Here is a 14610-nt window from a genome sequence, read left to right on the forward strand (position 1 = left end):
AGTGGATTATTTTGCAGATGGCTGATCTCATCTATTCATTGTTGATTGTATTAGTTCCAATTTGAGAACGTGACATTTTCTGACCTTGTCCCCTTAAGCACAAGCAAAAACTGTGGCTTTTTTTTTGAAAATGAAAAAGTACAAGGTGTGCAGTAAGGATACAAGACAGATGGAGGGAAGGGTTTGTAGGGGAACTGCAGGATATACCTCTCATTCATTCATTCATTCAGCACCCACAATGTGCCAGTTACTGGGCTAGATACTGGGGATACAGCAGTGAGCAAGATTAGCCTTTAGGGCCTCGCAGTCTCCCGGAAAAGACAGACAATTAAATAGACAATTATAATACAGTGTGGTAAATTCCATGATGAGAAGAACAGGGAAATGGTGGGCCATGGGCCCCTACTCCTCCCAGAGGTTTCCCAGAGGAAGCAACATCTCAGCTGAGACTGGAAGGATGGGTGAGAGTCCGCCAGAAAAAAACAGATAGGGGAAGGGCATGCAGGAGAATGGAGCGAAAAAAAAAAATGTTCCTGGAAGAAAAAAGTGTCCAAATAATATGAAGAGAGACAAGAACGGGGTAAATTTGAGGGCCAAAAAGAAAATCATTGACTATAGGAATAGAAGCACTGTGGGGGCGGGAGGGAGAGGAAAAGGATGTGTTCTACTTGGGACATGCTGAGGAGACGTCCAAGAGGAGACTCCGGGTGGCAGGTGACTATGTGGGTCTGACTCCAAGAAAGAAGTTGCGGGGAATAGAAACCTGGGAATCGGGAGCTAGCGTGTTTTCCCCTATTGAGAAAATAGCTTAGGACCACACTGGGGAGGGTTTGCAAGGGTAGCCCAGGCATTTGGACCTGATTCTACAGGCAGTGTGTTTGAACAAGAAGCCTTGAAGAGGAAGTGACACAATTTTAAAAATCTACAAACAATAAATGCTGGAGTGGGTGTGGAGAAAAGGGAACCCTCTTGCACTGCTGGTGGAAATGTAAATTGATACAGCCACTATGGAGAACAGTATGGAGGTTCCTTAATAAACTAAAAATAGAATTACCATATGACCCAGCAATCCCACTATCGGGCATAACCCGGAGAAAACCATAATTCAAAAAGTCACACGTGGACTTCCCTGGTGGTGCAGTGGTTAAGAATATGCCTGCCAATGCAGGGGACACGGGTTCGAGCCCTGGTCTGGGAAGATCCCACATGCCACGGAGCAACTAAGCCCGTGTGCCACAACTACTGAGCCTGAGCTCTAGAGCCCGCAAGCCACAACTACTGAAGCCCGTACCCCTAGAGCCTGTGCTCCGTGACAAGAGAAGCCACACAATGAGAAGCCTGCACACCACAACGAAGAGTAGCCCCTGCTCGCCACAACTAGAGAAAGCCCGCACGTAGCAACAAAGACTCAACGCAGCCAAAAATAAATTTAAAAAAAAGTCACATGTACCCCAATGTTCACTGCAGCACTATTTACAATAGCCAGGAAATGGAAGCAACCTAAATGTCCATCAACTGATGAATGGATAAAGAAGATGTGGTACATATATATATATAATGGAATATTACTCAGCCATAAAAAGGAAGGAAATTGGGTCATTTGTAGAGATGTGGATGGATGGACTTAGAGTCTGTCATACAGAATGAAGTCAGAAAGAGAGGAATATCGCATATTAACGCATATATGTGGAATCTAGAAAAATGGTACAGATGAACCTATTTACAGGGCAGGAATAGAGACGCAGACATAGAAAACGGACATGTGGACACAGGGGGCGAAGGGGAGGGTGGGATGAATTGGGAGATCAGGTTTGACAGAAGTATACACTACCATGTGTAAAATAGGTAGCTAGTGGGAACCTGCTGTATAGCACAGGGATCTCAGCTCGGTGCTCTGTGATGACCTAGATGGGTGGGATGGGATGGGGGTGGTGTAAGGAGGTCCAAGAGGGAGGGGAATATGTATACATATAGCTGATTCACTTCATTGTACAGCAGAAACTAACACAATATTTTAAATCAATTAGATTCCAATAAAAAAATAATCAATTAGAAAAAAATTCTAAATGTTAATATATAAACTTACAATTAAGTAACTTATATTCAATAGAGGTAATAAATAAATACTAAAAACTCATCACTTCCTAATTATTTTACTACATTTTACTGTTATCTATAATCTTGAGGTTATTTGCACCTGCTGTATCCTCATGGTGGGAATGCTATATAATGGTGTACTACTGCTAACTTCTTCCCAGCTGCCTGTTCATGGTGGTAGCTTGAAATAGGCTATGGAAATTGGTAAACACTACAAATCAGGACTTGATTACTGTTTTGTTGATTGTCTAGAGTTAAGGAACTGATGGAGAAAAATGTTAAAATGCTGATAAAACTTAGAAACGTGTTGTGTCTTGTAGCCATTACATTGTAAATTGCACAAAAAAATATGGAAACATTCTCTCAGTATTTGAAAAGTATTATCTGATTCAGCAAATAAGTTGTTCATGTCATTGACAAATGAGTGAAGTTCTAACATATGTCTTGGTTATTTCACTTTTGTCTTATTTGTTAATGCAAACAAAAATATCAACACTTGTCAGAACTACATTTCTTTGTCAATTGCAACCATGATGATAGGTTGATATGGATACAAGGGTTTGGCAAAAATCAATGAAAACATTCTGTGAGAATCAACTGGCTATATGGAATTCACAGTAAAGAGTCTTGCCTACTTTCTTACTTGCAAATTGTGTTATATATCCTTTTATTTATTTTTTTTATTTATTTTTGGCTGCGTTGGGTCTTCGTTGCTGCTCGTGGCATTTCTCTAGTTGTGGTGAGCAGGGGCTACTCTTCATTGTGGTGTACGGGCTTCTCACTGCGGTGGCTTCTCTTGCTGCTGAGCATGGGCTCTAGGCATGCAGGCTTCAGTAGTTGTGGCATGCAGGCTTAGCAGTTGTGGCTCGCAGGCTCTAGAGCACAGGCTCGGTAGTTGTGGCACATGGGCCTAGCTGCTCCACGGCATGTGGGATCTTCTCGGACCAGGGCTCGTACCCATGTCCCCTGCATTGGCAGGCGGATTCTTAACCACTGCACCACCAGGGAAGCCCTATACATCCTTTATATTAGTAAAATGTACAATAAACCTATGTAGATACGCGCGCACACACACACACACACACACACACACACAGTTTTTCCAGAGAGCTAGATGTTTAAGATTTACCAGCACACCACTAATTATACATGTTCACCATTGCTAGAAAAGCTAAGAAAAACACATGAGCATATCCCTACGAAAGTCCCTGGAATATACTGAAAAGCTGTTGGCTCTTGAGAAGTTTCTTCTTTCTGTTGTTGTTATTATTATTAATAAAGGCTATTTGTTGTCTCTTAGGAACATTCTTTATTATTATTATTTATTGTCCAAACAGTACCACATCCTCAGAAATCAAAATGGTAGAGAAAAAAAATTGGCCCACAAACTCCTGCCTGAGCAAATCAAACCTTTTCATTTTTCATCCTCTCTTTGGCCTTTAGGATTGATCTTTGGGTTTGGGGAATTTTCCAGGCCCAACAACCTGGGGCAGATGAGCGGATTTCCCTGATTTAGGATGGATAAGTCCTCCCTGAAAAGACAGCATCTCTCTTGGGTGTCCAGTTACCCAAGGTAACATGGAAATTAACTCCTTGAGTGGAGCCCCCGAGAGCCAGCACTTGACATTTCTTGGCACCAGGAACTCAAGGTCATGATGTCTTCAACTGACTTTCGAAGGGTTCGAAAAATAGGTGTGTGTGTACATGTCTACACAGAGAAATAAAGCAAATGTGACAAAACGTTAATTAACTATTATTGAATCTAGCTAGTGTCTCTACAGGTGATCACTGTACTACTCTTTTGGCTTTTCCTATATATTTGAAAGTTCATAATAGAAACTAGCTGTATAGAGTCCATGCAAGGTGCTAAGACAGGAGAGTACCTCTCTTGTTCAAGAGACAGCAGGAGAAACAAAACACTAAAAAAACAAAATAAAAATGAAACAAACAAAAAATAAACAGCAGGAGGCCAGTGTGGCTGGCACAGATTAATCCAGGGGGAGAGTAGTAGGAGATGAAGTCAGAGGCCAGATTGTAGGGGGCCTCATGGGGTCTTGTGATGACGGTGGATTTTAGTCTGAGTGAGATGGGAGCCACTGGGGCCTCTGAGTAGAGGAGTGACCTAACTTACACACTTTAAACAGGGTTCCTCTGGCTGCTGGGTTGAGACTGTAGGGAGGTAAGGATGGAAGCCAGGAAGCCAGTCAGGGGTTAATGCTATAATCTATAATGTAGGCCAGAGTCGTTGGTGGCTCAGACCAGGGTAGTAGCAATGCAGGTGATAAGAAGTGGTCTGATATTGTTTGGGAGCCAGGGGAGGGCAGACACCTTACCATTTTGTTGTCCCTTTAAAAGTTTATTGTGAAAAATGTCAAACATATACAGAGGGGATACAGAGGGGACTGCCCTGGTGGCGCAGTGGTTAAGAATCTGCCTGCCAATGCAGGGGACGCAGGTTTGAGCCCTGGTCCGGGAATATCCCACATGCTGTGGAGCAACTAAACGCGTGAGCCACAACTACTGCGCCTGTGAGCCACAACTACTGAAGCCTGTGCGACTAGAGCCCGTGCTCTGCTACAAGAGAAGCCACTGCAATGAGAAGCCCGTGCACCGCAATGAAGAGTAGCCCCCACTCACTGCAACTAGAGAAAGCCCGCACGCAGCAACAAAGACCCAACACAACCAAAGATAAATCCCTGGTCTGGGAAGATCCCACATGCTGTGGAGCAACTAAGCCCACGCCCCACAACTACTGAGCCCACGTGCTGCAACTACTGAAGCCCGTGCTCCGCATCAAGAGAAGCCACCGCAATGAGAAGCCCGTGCTCCACAATGAAGAGTAGCCCCTGCTTGCTGCAACCAGAGAAAGCCCGTGAACAGCAGTGAAGATCGAATACAATCAAAAAAAAAAAAGAAAAAGAAAAAAAGAAACATATACAGAGGTGTTGTGACTGGTGTAATGAACCCCATGTACTCATCACCCAGCTTCAACATTATCAGTACATGGTCAATACTGTTTCATTGATATTCCTCACCCACAATATTATTTTAAAGCAAATTCCAGATTGCTTGTCATTTCTTCTGCAAACCCTTCATTATGTGTCACAGAAAGATAAGGACTCTTTATGATTATCATGTAAAAAATGACCAGTAATTCCTAAATATCACCCAATGTGGACTCTGGATATATTTTGAAGGTAGAACCAACAGAATTTTCTAATAAAAATTATGTGTGGAACATTAGAAAAGGAGTAGAATCAAGGACAAGTCCAAAGTGTTTGACTTGAGTAGCTGGTAAGACGGCATTTGCCGTGAAATGAGATGGCAAAGACTTTGTATAGAGCTGATTGGCATGGGTCAGGGGGCAGAGGGGTGGATATGGCCCTTCTTTAACATCTGGTTTAGAAACAACACAGGATTCGGATCTCAAAGAATCAAGAGGGCTCTTGTAGAGCTATAAGGTTCTACACAAGTCCTAGCTTGTTGTATTCTCGTTCTCATTCAAATCTGTGTTGTGCTGCCCTGAGTGGAGCATGAGGCCCAGTCTGCTAAAGGCACAAGGGAAGTAAACCAAACCCAATAAAGTTCTGCTTGCTTCAGTCAGTTTTATCTTGGGACCATTTGTCTGCCTTTCTGCTGAGATGATCTCTAAGATTCCCTCTAGTTCTAAGATTTGATGAATCAAATTGGAAGCCTTCTTAAGCCTACAGACTCAAGCCATATATTTGGAAACTGGAGCTCATTCTAATGATACAGGCTGCTTTTGCTAAGTCCACCGATACAACTTGGTATGAGGATGGAAATCTTCCCCCACATTGGGACTAGTTGCTTAAAAAAAAAAAATCCCCGTGCTAGCTTAACAAATAACCAAAATAAACTTAAAATGTTTAAAAAATTCTGGTGATATGAAGAGAATGCAGCCAAATACACCAATTCTGCATTTGGAAAAGATGGCTGGCCAGTCAGCGTCTAGGAAACCACTGCACTTGTGGAAAAAACCAACTTGGAGGCCTTTCATCCCCCATATTTGCTTTGGTTCCTTAGCTAAAATTCAAATCATTTCCATCATCTGCTGAGACTCAGGACAAACCTAGAAAGTGTAAAATAATCCACCAGCATTCAGTGACCCCTGCCCTCTAGCCTTTCAGTCTTCCCTGCCTGTTTCTCAAGGGGCACCATAAAGAGTACTTCTGATCTGGCCCCTCATCGTTTCTCGATAAGCTCCAATCCTGGCAAGAGAATTAGGCTGAAATAATGTGTGTGGCACTTCCACACCCCTCTGCCACTGGATTTGGCTGGACCCAGTTCTGCAGAAATTCCCTTTCTCCTGCTTAAGCAGCAGTCCCGTGGCCCCAGCCAACTGTGCTTTAGTTTGCAATATGGAAGGCAGAGATGCCCTGTGGGGTCAAACCTGGGCTTGGGAGACACCTGGGCATGCATCCTACTTTTGCCAGACTAGTTTGTATGTTGCTCAGTTCTTTGGCAAGACCAGTATTACACTGCTTGACTCCAAGCCCAGGACGCAGCCAGGAGTGGAGACGCTGTCCGAAGCCACAGCTCAACAGGCTTCCTCATCCACTGGACCAGAGGCCTGGACACCAGAGATGACCATTAGACATGCCCAGTTAAATATGCAATGACTTCACAGGTTCATCACACCTCAGATGGAGGAAGACATCCAAAACAACTGTTTTTCACTCCAAATCCTGCCATGAGGGGCAAGGGAGATTAAGTGGTCTGCAATAAGATGTTAAATGAAGGTGATGGTGAGATCTAGAAGGCAGTGGTTCTTAACACAGGGCAATTTTGCTCCCATGGGGGATCTGGCTATGGCTCAAGTCAGTTTCTGGTTATCACAACAGGGAAGAACAGAAGGGCATGCTGTTAACATCTGGTGGGTAGAGGCCAGAAATGCTGCTCAACATCCCACAATATACAGGGCAGCCACCCACAAGTTATCTGGCCCAAGAGTATGAAGATTGAAAAGCCCTGCTAAAGGAGGCCAAGGCGGTTTTGGTTCTCAGCTGGAAGACGCACATCGTAAACAGGAGGAGAGTTGGTCGTTATCACACTGCAGGGTAATTGACACTCTTGTAAGAGACCCAGGGCTTAAAATGAGGAACAGATCTAAACAGCTGGCCCCTTGCAGCAGGGGCACCTCTTGAGACTGGCAAGCAAACATGGTTTTGCAGTCCCGAGGAATGCAACTGAGGACTGAGTGCTGTGGCAGCTGGAGAATGATAGAGGACTAAGTCCAAGCAAGTGCATTGCTTTGCAACATCAAGAGCCCATAACTCTATAATGACCTGTATCCAAAGCTGGACACAGATGTGGGAAAAACAGATGAGCCAGGCTTGTGTATGGGTAGTGCAATGAAGCCCAAAGAGGGCAATCATTTCTTAAAAAAAGGCTAAGAGAACAGGGTAAATGAGGTCTCAGCCAAGTAAGGGAGCTTGGCCTTATGGGCTTCCCTGGCTCTCTCCATTCTTTGGTTACTTGCGGCTTCTTCTTTGCCAAGTTTGATGTGTTCTCCCTCCCACCACCACCCAGGTCCAGCCTATAGGAGACACAGATTCACATTCCAGAATGCCCAAGCCTGCCTGAAAATTCAATCTACTTTTCATGTTATAAAGCAGAAAGGAAAATGTAAATCAAAGCAAACGAACAAACCCAAACCCAAACCACAACAAACACTAAAGAGGTTTTTAATTATGTAGCACTTTCCCAATCGCGTCATTTAGAGATCATTTTATCCACTGCTCTGTTTGGCTGCCAGTCTCTTGTCTCTCTCCTCAGCAATGGTAAGGCGGATACCCTTTCCACGAGGAAGAGAGATCCATGGTTTGTTGCCCTGGAGGAGAAAACAAGGAGAATCAAAACCTGCTACACACCATCAACAGGTTGGCACATGCTACATTTGTCTTCCCATCTAGAGGAACAGAGAAGCCTGTCTGTGAAAACACTCAGCAACAGTCAGGCAGTCTTAAGACACTTTGATGCTGGTTTATCAGAAATACCCACTTTAAACTTGTTGCCTGTATCTGTAGATGCAAACTACAATACCCTCCATAATTAGTCTCAGAAGTACTGAAATAGTGCCCAAGGCCAAGCATTAGTTTCAAAAAGCACACCCCCACCCCAACACAGGCACAAATTAAAGAACCTAACTATAAGGCATATTCATCCCATTACTGGCACTTTCCACCAACCCAGGTGTGAACTGGTCCGCCACTGATTCTCTGACACTGAAAATGCACAGATCTGCCTCAGCCCTGTTGTGAGCCCTATCCCAGAGGTGGCTTTATACTAGGTTCAGCAGAGCCAGCAGGAGCCAGGCACTGCAATCCCAGCCAGTACTTGCATTGTACAGGTTTCTCTGGACTAGGCAGAAGACAGAGAGACCCAGACTTACTTTGCCAATAACGAAAATGTTGGAGAGCCGGGTGGCAAAGCTATTGCCGTTGGCATCTTTCACATGAACTACATCAAAAGAACCAGGATGTCTCTCCCGGTTAGTGATCACACCAATTCTTCCCAGGTTAGCACCTCCAGTCACCATGCACAGGTTACCTAGGCAGGAAGGAACAGACAATCTGCTCAGAACAAGGAACCATGCCCTGTGTAGCAGAGAGACAGGTCTGCAACAAAGTCAAAGTTAATCTTTTTGTCCCAGTTGAATTCACTTCTATGGATCTGTTACCCAAGCTAGAACTCTCAGGGCCCTCTTTTAAGATTTGCTCTATCCTTCCTGCACAGCTAATAAATGTAATAAACTCCATTGCACCCACCTCACTAGGTCCTTACCATGTCTTGCCTGGACTACTGCTGTTCCTCCAAGGCACAATTCTCTGCTACTGTTGTGAACAGATTTGGGGGATGACAGCATTACAAAGGGCTGTTATCTCAATTAAGTTTGTTCCGCTTTTTTGTTAGACTTCCCTGCCCAGCCCTCAAGCCACTTCCATGGATGGGGAGGCTTTTGAGATCTGGAGCAGGCCTGAGAACATGTTATACAAGACCTCATCTCTGCCACACGGGATATTCTAAGCACTTGGATCCCTGAGGTAAAAATACCAGACACCTGGGCAGTGGAGCAGTTACCTGTTCACAGCTTCTCCCAACTCCCCACTGAAAACATTCTTAGCTGACTTCCCTCCCCACAGTTCAGAACATATTCCTCTCTCTAACCCTCATTGCCACCACAAAGCCATGCCGAAAACGAGACACCACAAGGGTTTTACAGATTCTCTGAACATTCTTAAAAATAAGAGTTGCCTCCATCCCAATCCGTTACTACATCAACAAAAGACATCTAGCTTTGGTTGCTAACTAGGTGCACATCAGAATCACCTCGAGCCCCTAAAACGCCAAACAAAACCCTGTACCCAGGCCCTGCACGAGTCATAGGGCTTGATTAAATTAACTTAAAAATAAAAGTAAAGAACAGCTCTTATGCCTGGCCTTTAAAGAGAATGCCTATGTAGCATAGCCTGCTTACCAGTGTCAAATTTGATGAAATCAGTTATCTTGCCAGTCTCCAAATCAATCTGAATGGTGTCATTCACCTTGATGAGGGGATCAGGGTAGCGGATGGTGCGAGCATCATGGGTCACCAGATGAGGGATTCCTTTTGTCCCCACAAAGATCTTTCTCACTTTGCATAACTTATACTGAAACACATGGGTTACCCACATTAGTCTAGCTCATATGCACTATGCTCCAGAGTACAAAAAACAAGTTCTTTCAAAGCCACAAATCACCAGCTTAAAGATGCAACCAGCAGCTGAAGGTACCAGCCCCCACAAAGAACAGCCTGTTTCCTGAGCTGCAGCTGAATGATGGGGTCCCTGACTTTTCTTCCCACTCCGCCATAAATTTATCTTGCACACTGCCCCCTTCTAGGCTAGCCTTCCTATTTCTTATTATGTATTTCCTCTGTAGTACTGCATCACCCCCAAGGTTAAAAGTTCAAAGCACTTAAGGCCTCACAACCTCAAACTCCCAGGTGGAGGGATGATCACCACCATTTCCTCCCTGCTCCAATGCAAATCACCTCCCCTTTCCCAGGTCGTTTAAGTCTCAAGGGGCGTCTGAATTCTTCCCTCCAACTCACCCAGACAGCTAACAAGTGCCTCTTAATGGCTCCTTCTACGTCATAATTGAGTTTTGTCTCACAAACTGCAATTGTATTACCAGTTCATCTAATCAACAATTTCACAAAGCATTTCACTCCCCAAGACATCCTTTAAGTAAATCAAATCACCTTGATGCCAATGGATGTGCCCTCCAGCCTGCTGGTAACAAGGTAGCTAAGGAAATTAGCTGATTCATCCAATTGAATTAACCTTCACTTACAGCCAATAATTCAAGAAGCCATGAACTTTTGCATAAAACCATCACAACAAACTGGATTAAATAATCAATGTCTGTAACCTTTTTTGAGTTATCTCAAACTAGTGCCCCGAGGGTTATTGGTCCCCTCCACTAATACCTTTCCCCTCCCCAGAGTAAAGCTAGACAAAGGGCCAATAGGATTGAACTAGATATTGGTTTTCTGGCCCTTTATCCTTAAAGGACCCATACTTCAGATACTCAAACGTTCCTAGGAATCACTCTCCTTGCCTCAAAAAAAGGCAACCAGAAGTCACTGCTCAGCTAGAATTCATTTCTGCCATAAAAAGCACTCTGTTGGGGCTTCCCTGGTGGCGCAGTGGTTGAGAGTCCGCCTGCCGATGCAGGGGACACGGGTTCGTGCCCCGGTCTGGTAAGATCCCACATGCCGCCGAGCGGCTGGGCCCAGTGAGCCATGGCCGCTGAGCCTGCACATCAGGAGAGGCCCGCGTACCGCAAACAAACAAACAAACACTCTCTCTGTTGAGGATGTTAACTTGACTGGCTGTTTCCAGGTATAAGATTATGAGTAATTCTAATCTACCTACCTCACCACAATGGATCGGCCCATGTACTTAATTCAGGCTGTAACTCAGAATCAAGTACTTTTACTAAACGAAGGCCCAGCCTGCTTGCAACACTCACCTTGGCCTCCTCAGGTGTAATACGATGAACAGCAAAGCGACCCTTGGTGTCATAGATCAGACGAAAATTCTCTCCAGTCTTGTCAATGCTGATGACATCTGATATCAAATGGTAATAACTAAGGTTACTATAGTGACCCCCAGTACCCCCATGCTGAACAATAACCACACTATAAGGGGAAAAAAAACCCCATATGCTTCCCATTTCGAATATTAACAAGGATTCCTAAGATCAATGATGGCTAGCTAATCTTTAATGTTTCAAAATCCTGTTTTTATGACTCGTAAAAATCTTAAGTAAATTGAAATTTGGTTTTGAGAAATGATTTATGATTTGCAGCCCTACAATATGGAAGTAAAACTCTTCAGAGGGAAAGTCATGCTTTATTTCTGAGACTGAAAAAGCCTGCTGGTAACTTTAGAGAGGGAGATAAAAAAAAATCAAGGAGCACCACCAAGTGCCCACCACTAACCACTTACCCATAAAACCAGCAGGGTAGGTTATATCAGTGCGGACCTTGCCATCAATCTTAATGAAACGCTGCATGCAGATCTTCTTTACTTCATCTCCTGTTAGGGCATATTTAAGTCTGTTCCTTAGGAAAATAATTAGGGGGAGACATTCCCTCAGCTTGTGGGGACCGGTAGATGGACGAGGAGCCTGTAAAATGATTTTAAAAGTTATCTTAGGGCTTCCATGGTGGCGCAGTGGTTGAGAGTCCGCCTGCCAATGCGGGGGACACGGGTTCGAGTCCTGGCCCGGAAGGATCCCATGTGCTATGGAGCAACTGGGCCCATGCACCACAGCTGCTGGGCCTGTGCTCTGGAGCCCGCAAGCCACAACTATTGGGCCCGCGCGCCTGGAGCCCGTGCTCCACAACAAGAGAGGCCACCGCAATGAGAAGCCCACGCACTGCAACCAAGAGTAGTCCCCACTCGCCGCAACTAGAAAAAGCCCACGCATAGCCACGAAGGTACAGTGCAGAAAAAAAAAGTTATCTTAAACTATTGGTGGGATTCACTCAAACTACCTCTGAAGTCCTGAGATTCACCAGACTATCACCCGCCCCCCCCCCACTGGGGTAAACAAGAGGTATTCAAAGTGTGCAAAACTATTCCAGACCTTTAAAGTTTTACAGCATTTTCCTTTCAGAGGACCAGGCCCGTTAAGAACATTTGAGGTCCTGCATCCATGTGGTATGTGGAAGAAATGAGGCACAGAATTATTAGGTAAGAGGTGGGGCACAGCTAGATAGCACAGGGCCCTTAAGAAATGAGTAACAGGATACAGTAATCAGGGATGCCTGACACTTAAAGGAGCAGTATAAAGTGTGTCCCTTAAATACATCAATCATATCTCGATAAAACTGTAAAAGACACGTCTCTTAAGATACTTACAACATAGGGCTTCCCTGGTGGCGCAGTGGTTGAGAATCTGCCTGCCAATGCAGGGGACACAGGTTCGAGCCCTGGTCTGGGAAGATCCCACGTGCCGCGGAGCAACTAGGCCCGTGAGCCACAACTACTGAGCCTGCGAGTCTGGAGCCTGTGCTCCCAACAAGAGAGGCCGCGACAGTGAGAGGCCCGCGCACCGCGATGAAGAGTGGTCCCCGCTTGCCACAACTAGGGGAAGCCCTCGCACAGAAACGAAGACCCAACACAGCAAAAATAAATTAATTAATAAACTCCTACCCCCAACATCTAAAAAAAAAACTGTAAAAAAAAAGATACTTACAACATAAAAATACATGCTTACAATATGATGATACTTACAAACACACCAGTCAGTTTATCCAGCATCCAATGCTTTGGAGCTGCTACGCGCTTCAGGTGCTTCTTGGGACCACGAGCCTGAAGGAGTTTTCGGTTTTAATACTGTTAAACAGTTTCAGGTCTTTTCAAGAACAGTTTACACAGCTACAACTATTCTCTAAAGACCAGCATCTGTCTCCTCTTCAGCAAAATGTGGACAATGTAAAAAGCACAGGGCCGTGATTAAAGGCAGAGAAGCAAATGGATACATAGTATACAGCAAAATACTGTAGATTTCACAAACTGCAACCAGCCTTCTCATTGTACAGAGAACGTTAACTATCTTTCAGAACAGTGTTTCCTGTTACTAATTATTTATGTTACCACTTAAAAGTGCGTATGCTTCTAGAGGCTGTTTTTACTAGGACATGCTGGTGAAATAGCCAGGGGTTGGACCTCCTGGCACACAGCCAGCCAGCAACAGAAACTGACCACAATCTGTGCTACTACTAATCAAACAGAAAATTTCTCGAAATATGTCAGGTTTTAAAGTGTTAGATGCGAGACTTAATCTGACCTCAGCACAACCACGTGCCAACAATGGCTTACTCAAACTCTAAAGGTGAGATCACTTTTCACCTTAAAATGCAGAAGGAAGCCTTTTTAATGCCGTATACAGAGGCTTACTGGCCACACTACGTAAAGTCAGGTCGTGCCAAAAACACGACGGAAAAACTCTCCACCCTCCCCGGGCCCGACGTCTGTCCTCTGGGCCCACTCGGGGCTCCGGCCTGGGAAGCAAGACGCTCCTCCCAGGGCCGCATGATGCGTGACCGGGTGTGGCCCGCCGGGAGACCGAGGCCTTCCCGCCAGCCGAACCGATCATCCCCCAACCGCCCACCGCCGACAGCCGGTGTTCGCCCTAGCCCTCGAGCCCGCCTGGGCCCACCCCACCAGCCGCTCTCCCTTCGCCTCCGCCCGATCACCCGCTGCGGGAGCCCCGCAGCCCCGAGTAGCCCCAGTCCTTGGAGGATGGAGACTGATCGGTCCCAAGAGCTCGCAAAGAAGCTGCCTTACCATGGCTGCGCTAGGCACGGAAAGAGATCCACCTATTTCCGCTGTGCACAGAAAAGAGGTTGCACGGCCCCGCGCGCTGGGGCTTCGCTCCGCCCAGCTCCGCCCTTTCGCGGCGCGCGGGGACGCTCTCTTGCCCCCTGCTGGTGGGAGGTCAGATGTCCGGGGCTTGGGAACCGCTGCCGGAAAAAGGGGTGTTTCCCAAGGGCGAGTTCCTCCCTCCCTTTCCGCCCTCCCCCCTCCAGTGTTTCCCGGGCGCCTCTGGGGCGCCTGATTCTGTGTGAGGTGCTGGACAAACAAAGGTGAGCTAGACAAGCTCCCTGTCTTTGAGGAGAGGGCAAAGTGAGGCTACTTCAAGTCCCACATATACATGATCATATAATCCACAGAATACGTTGACATGAATAAGGTCCTACTGTATAGCACAGGGAACTAAGTTCAATATCTTGTAACAAACTGTAATGGAAAAGAATCTGAAAAGGAATATATATATATATACACATATACATATATATATCTGAATCACTTTGCTGTACTCCTGAAACTAACACAATTTTGTAAATCTACTATACTTCAAATAAATAAATAAAAATTAAAAAGAATACATTGAAATGAATATCTAATATTATTTCTAAAACATATTTTGTCTGCT

General features: G+C 45.3%; 1 protein-coding gene across 1 annotated transcript; it reads right to left on the minus strand.

The window, feature by feature from the left end:
• Positions 1 to 7786: 7786 nt before the first annotated feature.
• Positions 7787 to 14075, minus strand: RPS4X (ribosomal protein S4 X-linked). The gene is made up of 7 exons (XM_082610214.1): positions 13962 to 14075; positions 12906 to 12983; positions 11613 to 11793; positions 11134 to 11231; positions 9596 to 9767; positions 8510 to 8667; positions 7787 to 7948 (listed from the first exon to the last, which is right to left on the minus strand). Exons 1-7 carry the CDS (start codon positions 13962 to 13964, stop codon positions 7847 to 7849), a joined length of 792 nt encoding a protein of 263 aa, XP_082466340.1. The 5' UTR covers positions 13965 to 14075; the 3' UTR covers positions 7787 to 7846.
• Positions 14076 to 14610: the final 535 nt, after the last annotated feature.

This window comes from Mesoplodon mirus, assembly GCF_964341445.2.
Source record: "Mesoplodon mirus genome assembly, chromosome: X".
Lineage (NCBI taxonomy): Eukaryota > Metazoa > Chordata > Mammalia > Artiodactyla > Ziphiidae > Mesoplodon > Mesoplodon mirus.

Excerpts from the sequence above, each read along its gene's own strand:
- RPS4X (XM_082610214.1), bottom strand. Across the intron at positions 9,768-11,133 it reads TTACACCTGAGGAGGCCAAG|TATAAGTTATGCAAAGTGAG; the intron begins GTGAGTGTTGCA and ends CATGTGTTTCAG. Across the intron at positions 8,668-9,595 it reads TTTCATCAAATTTGACACTG|GTAACCTGTGCATGGTGACT; the intron begins GTAAGCAGGCTA and ends CTTCCTGCCTAG.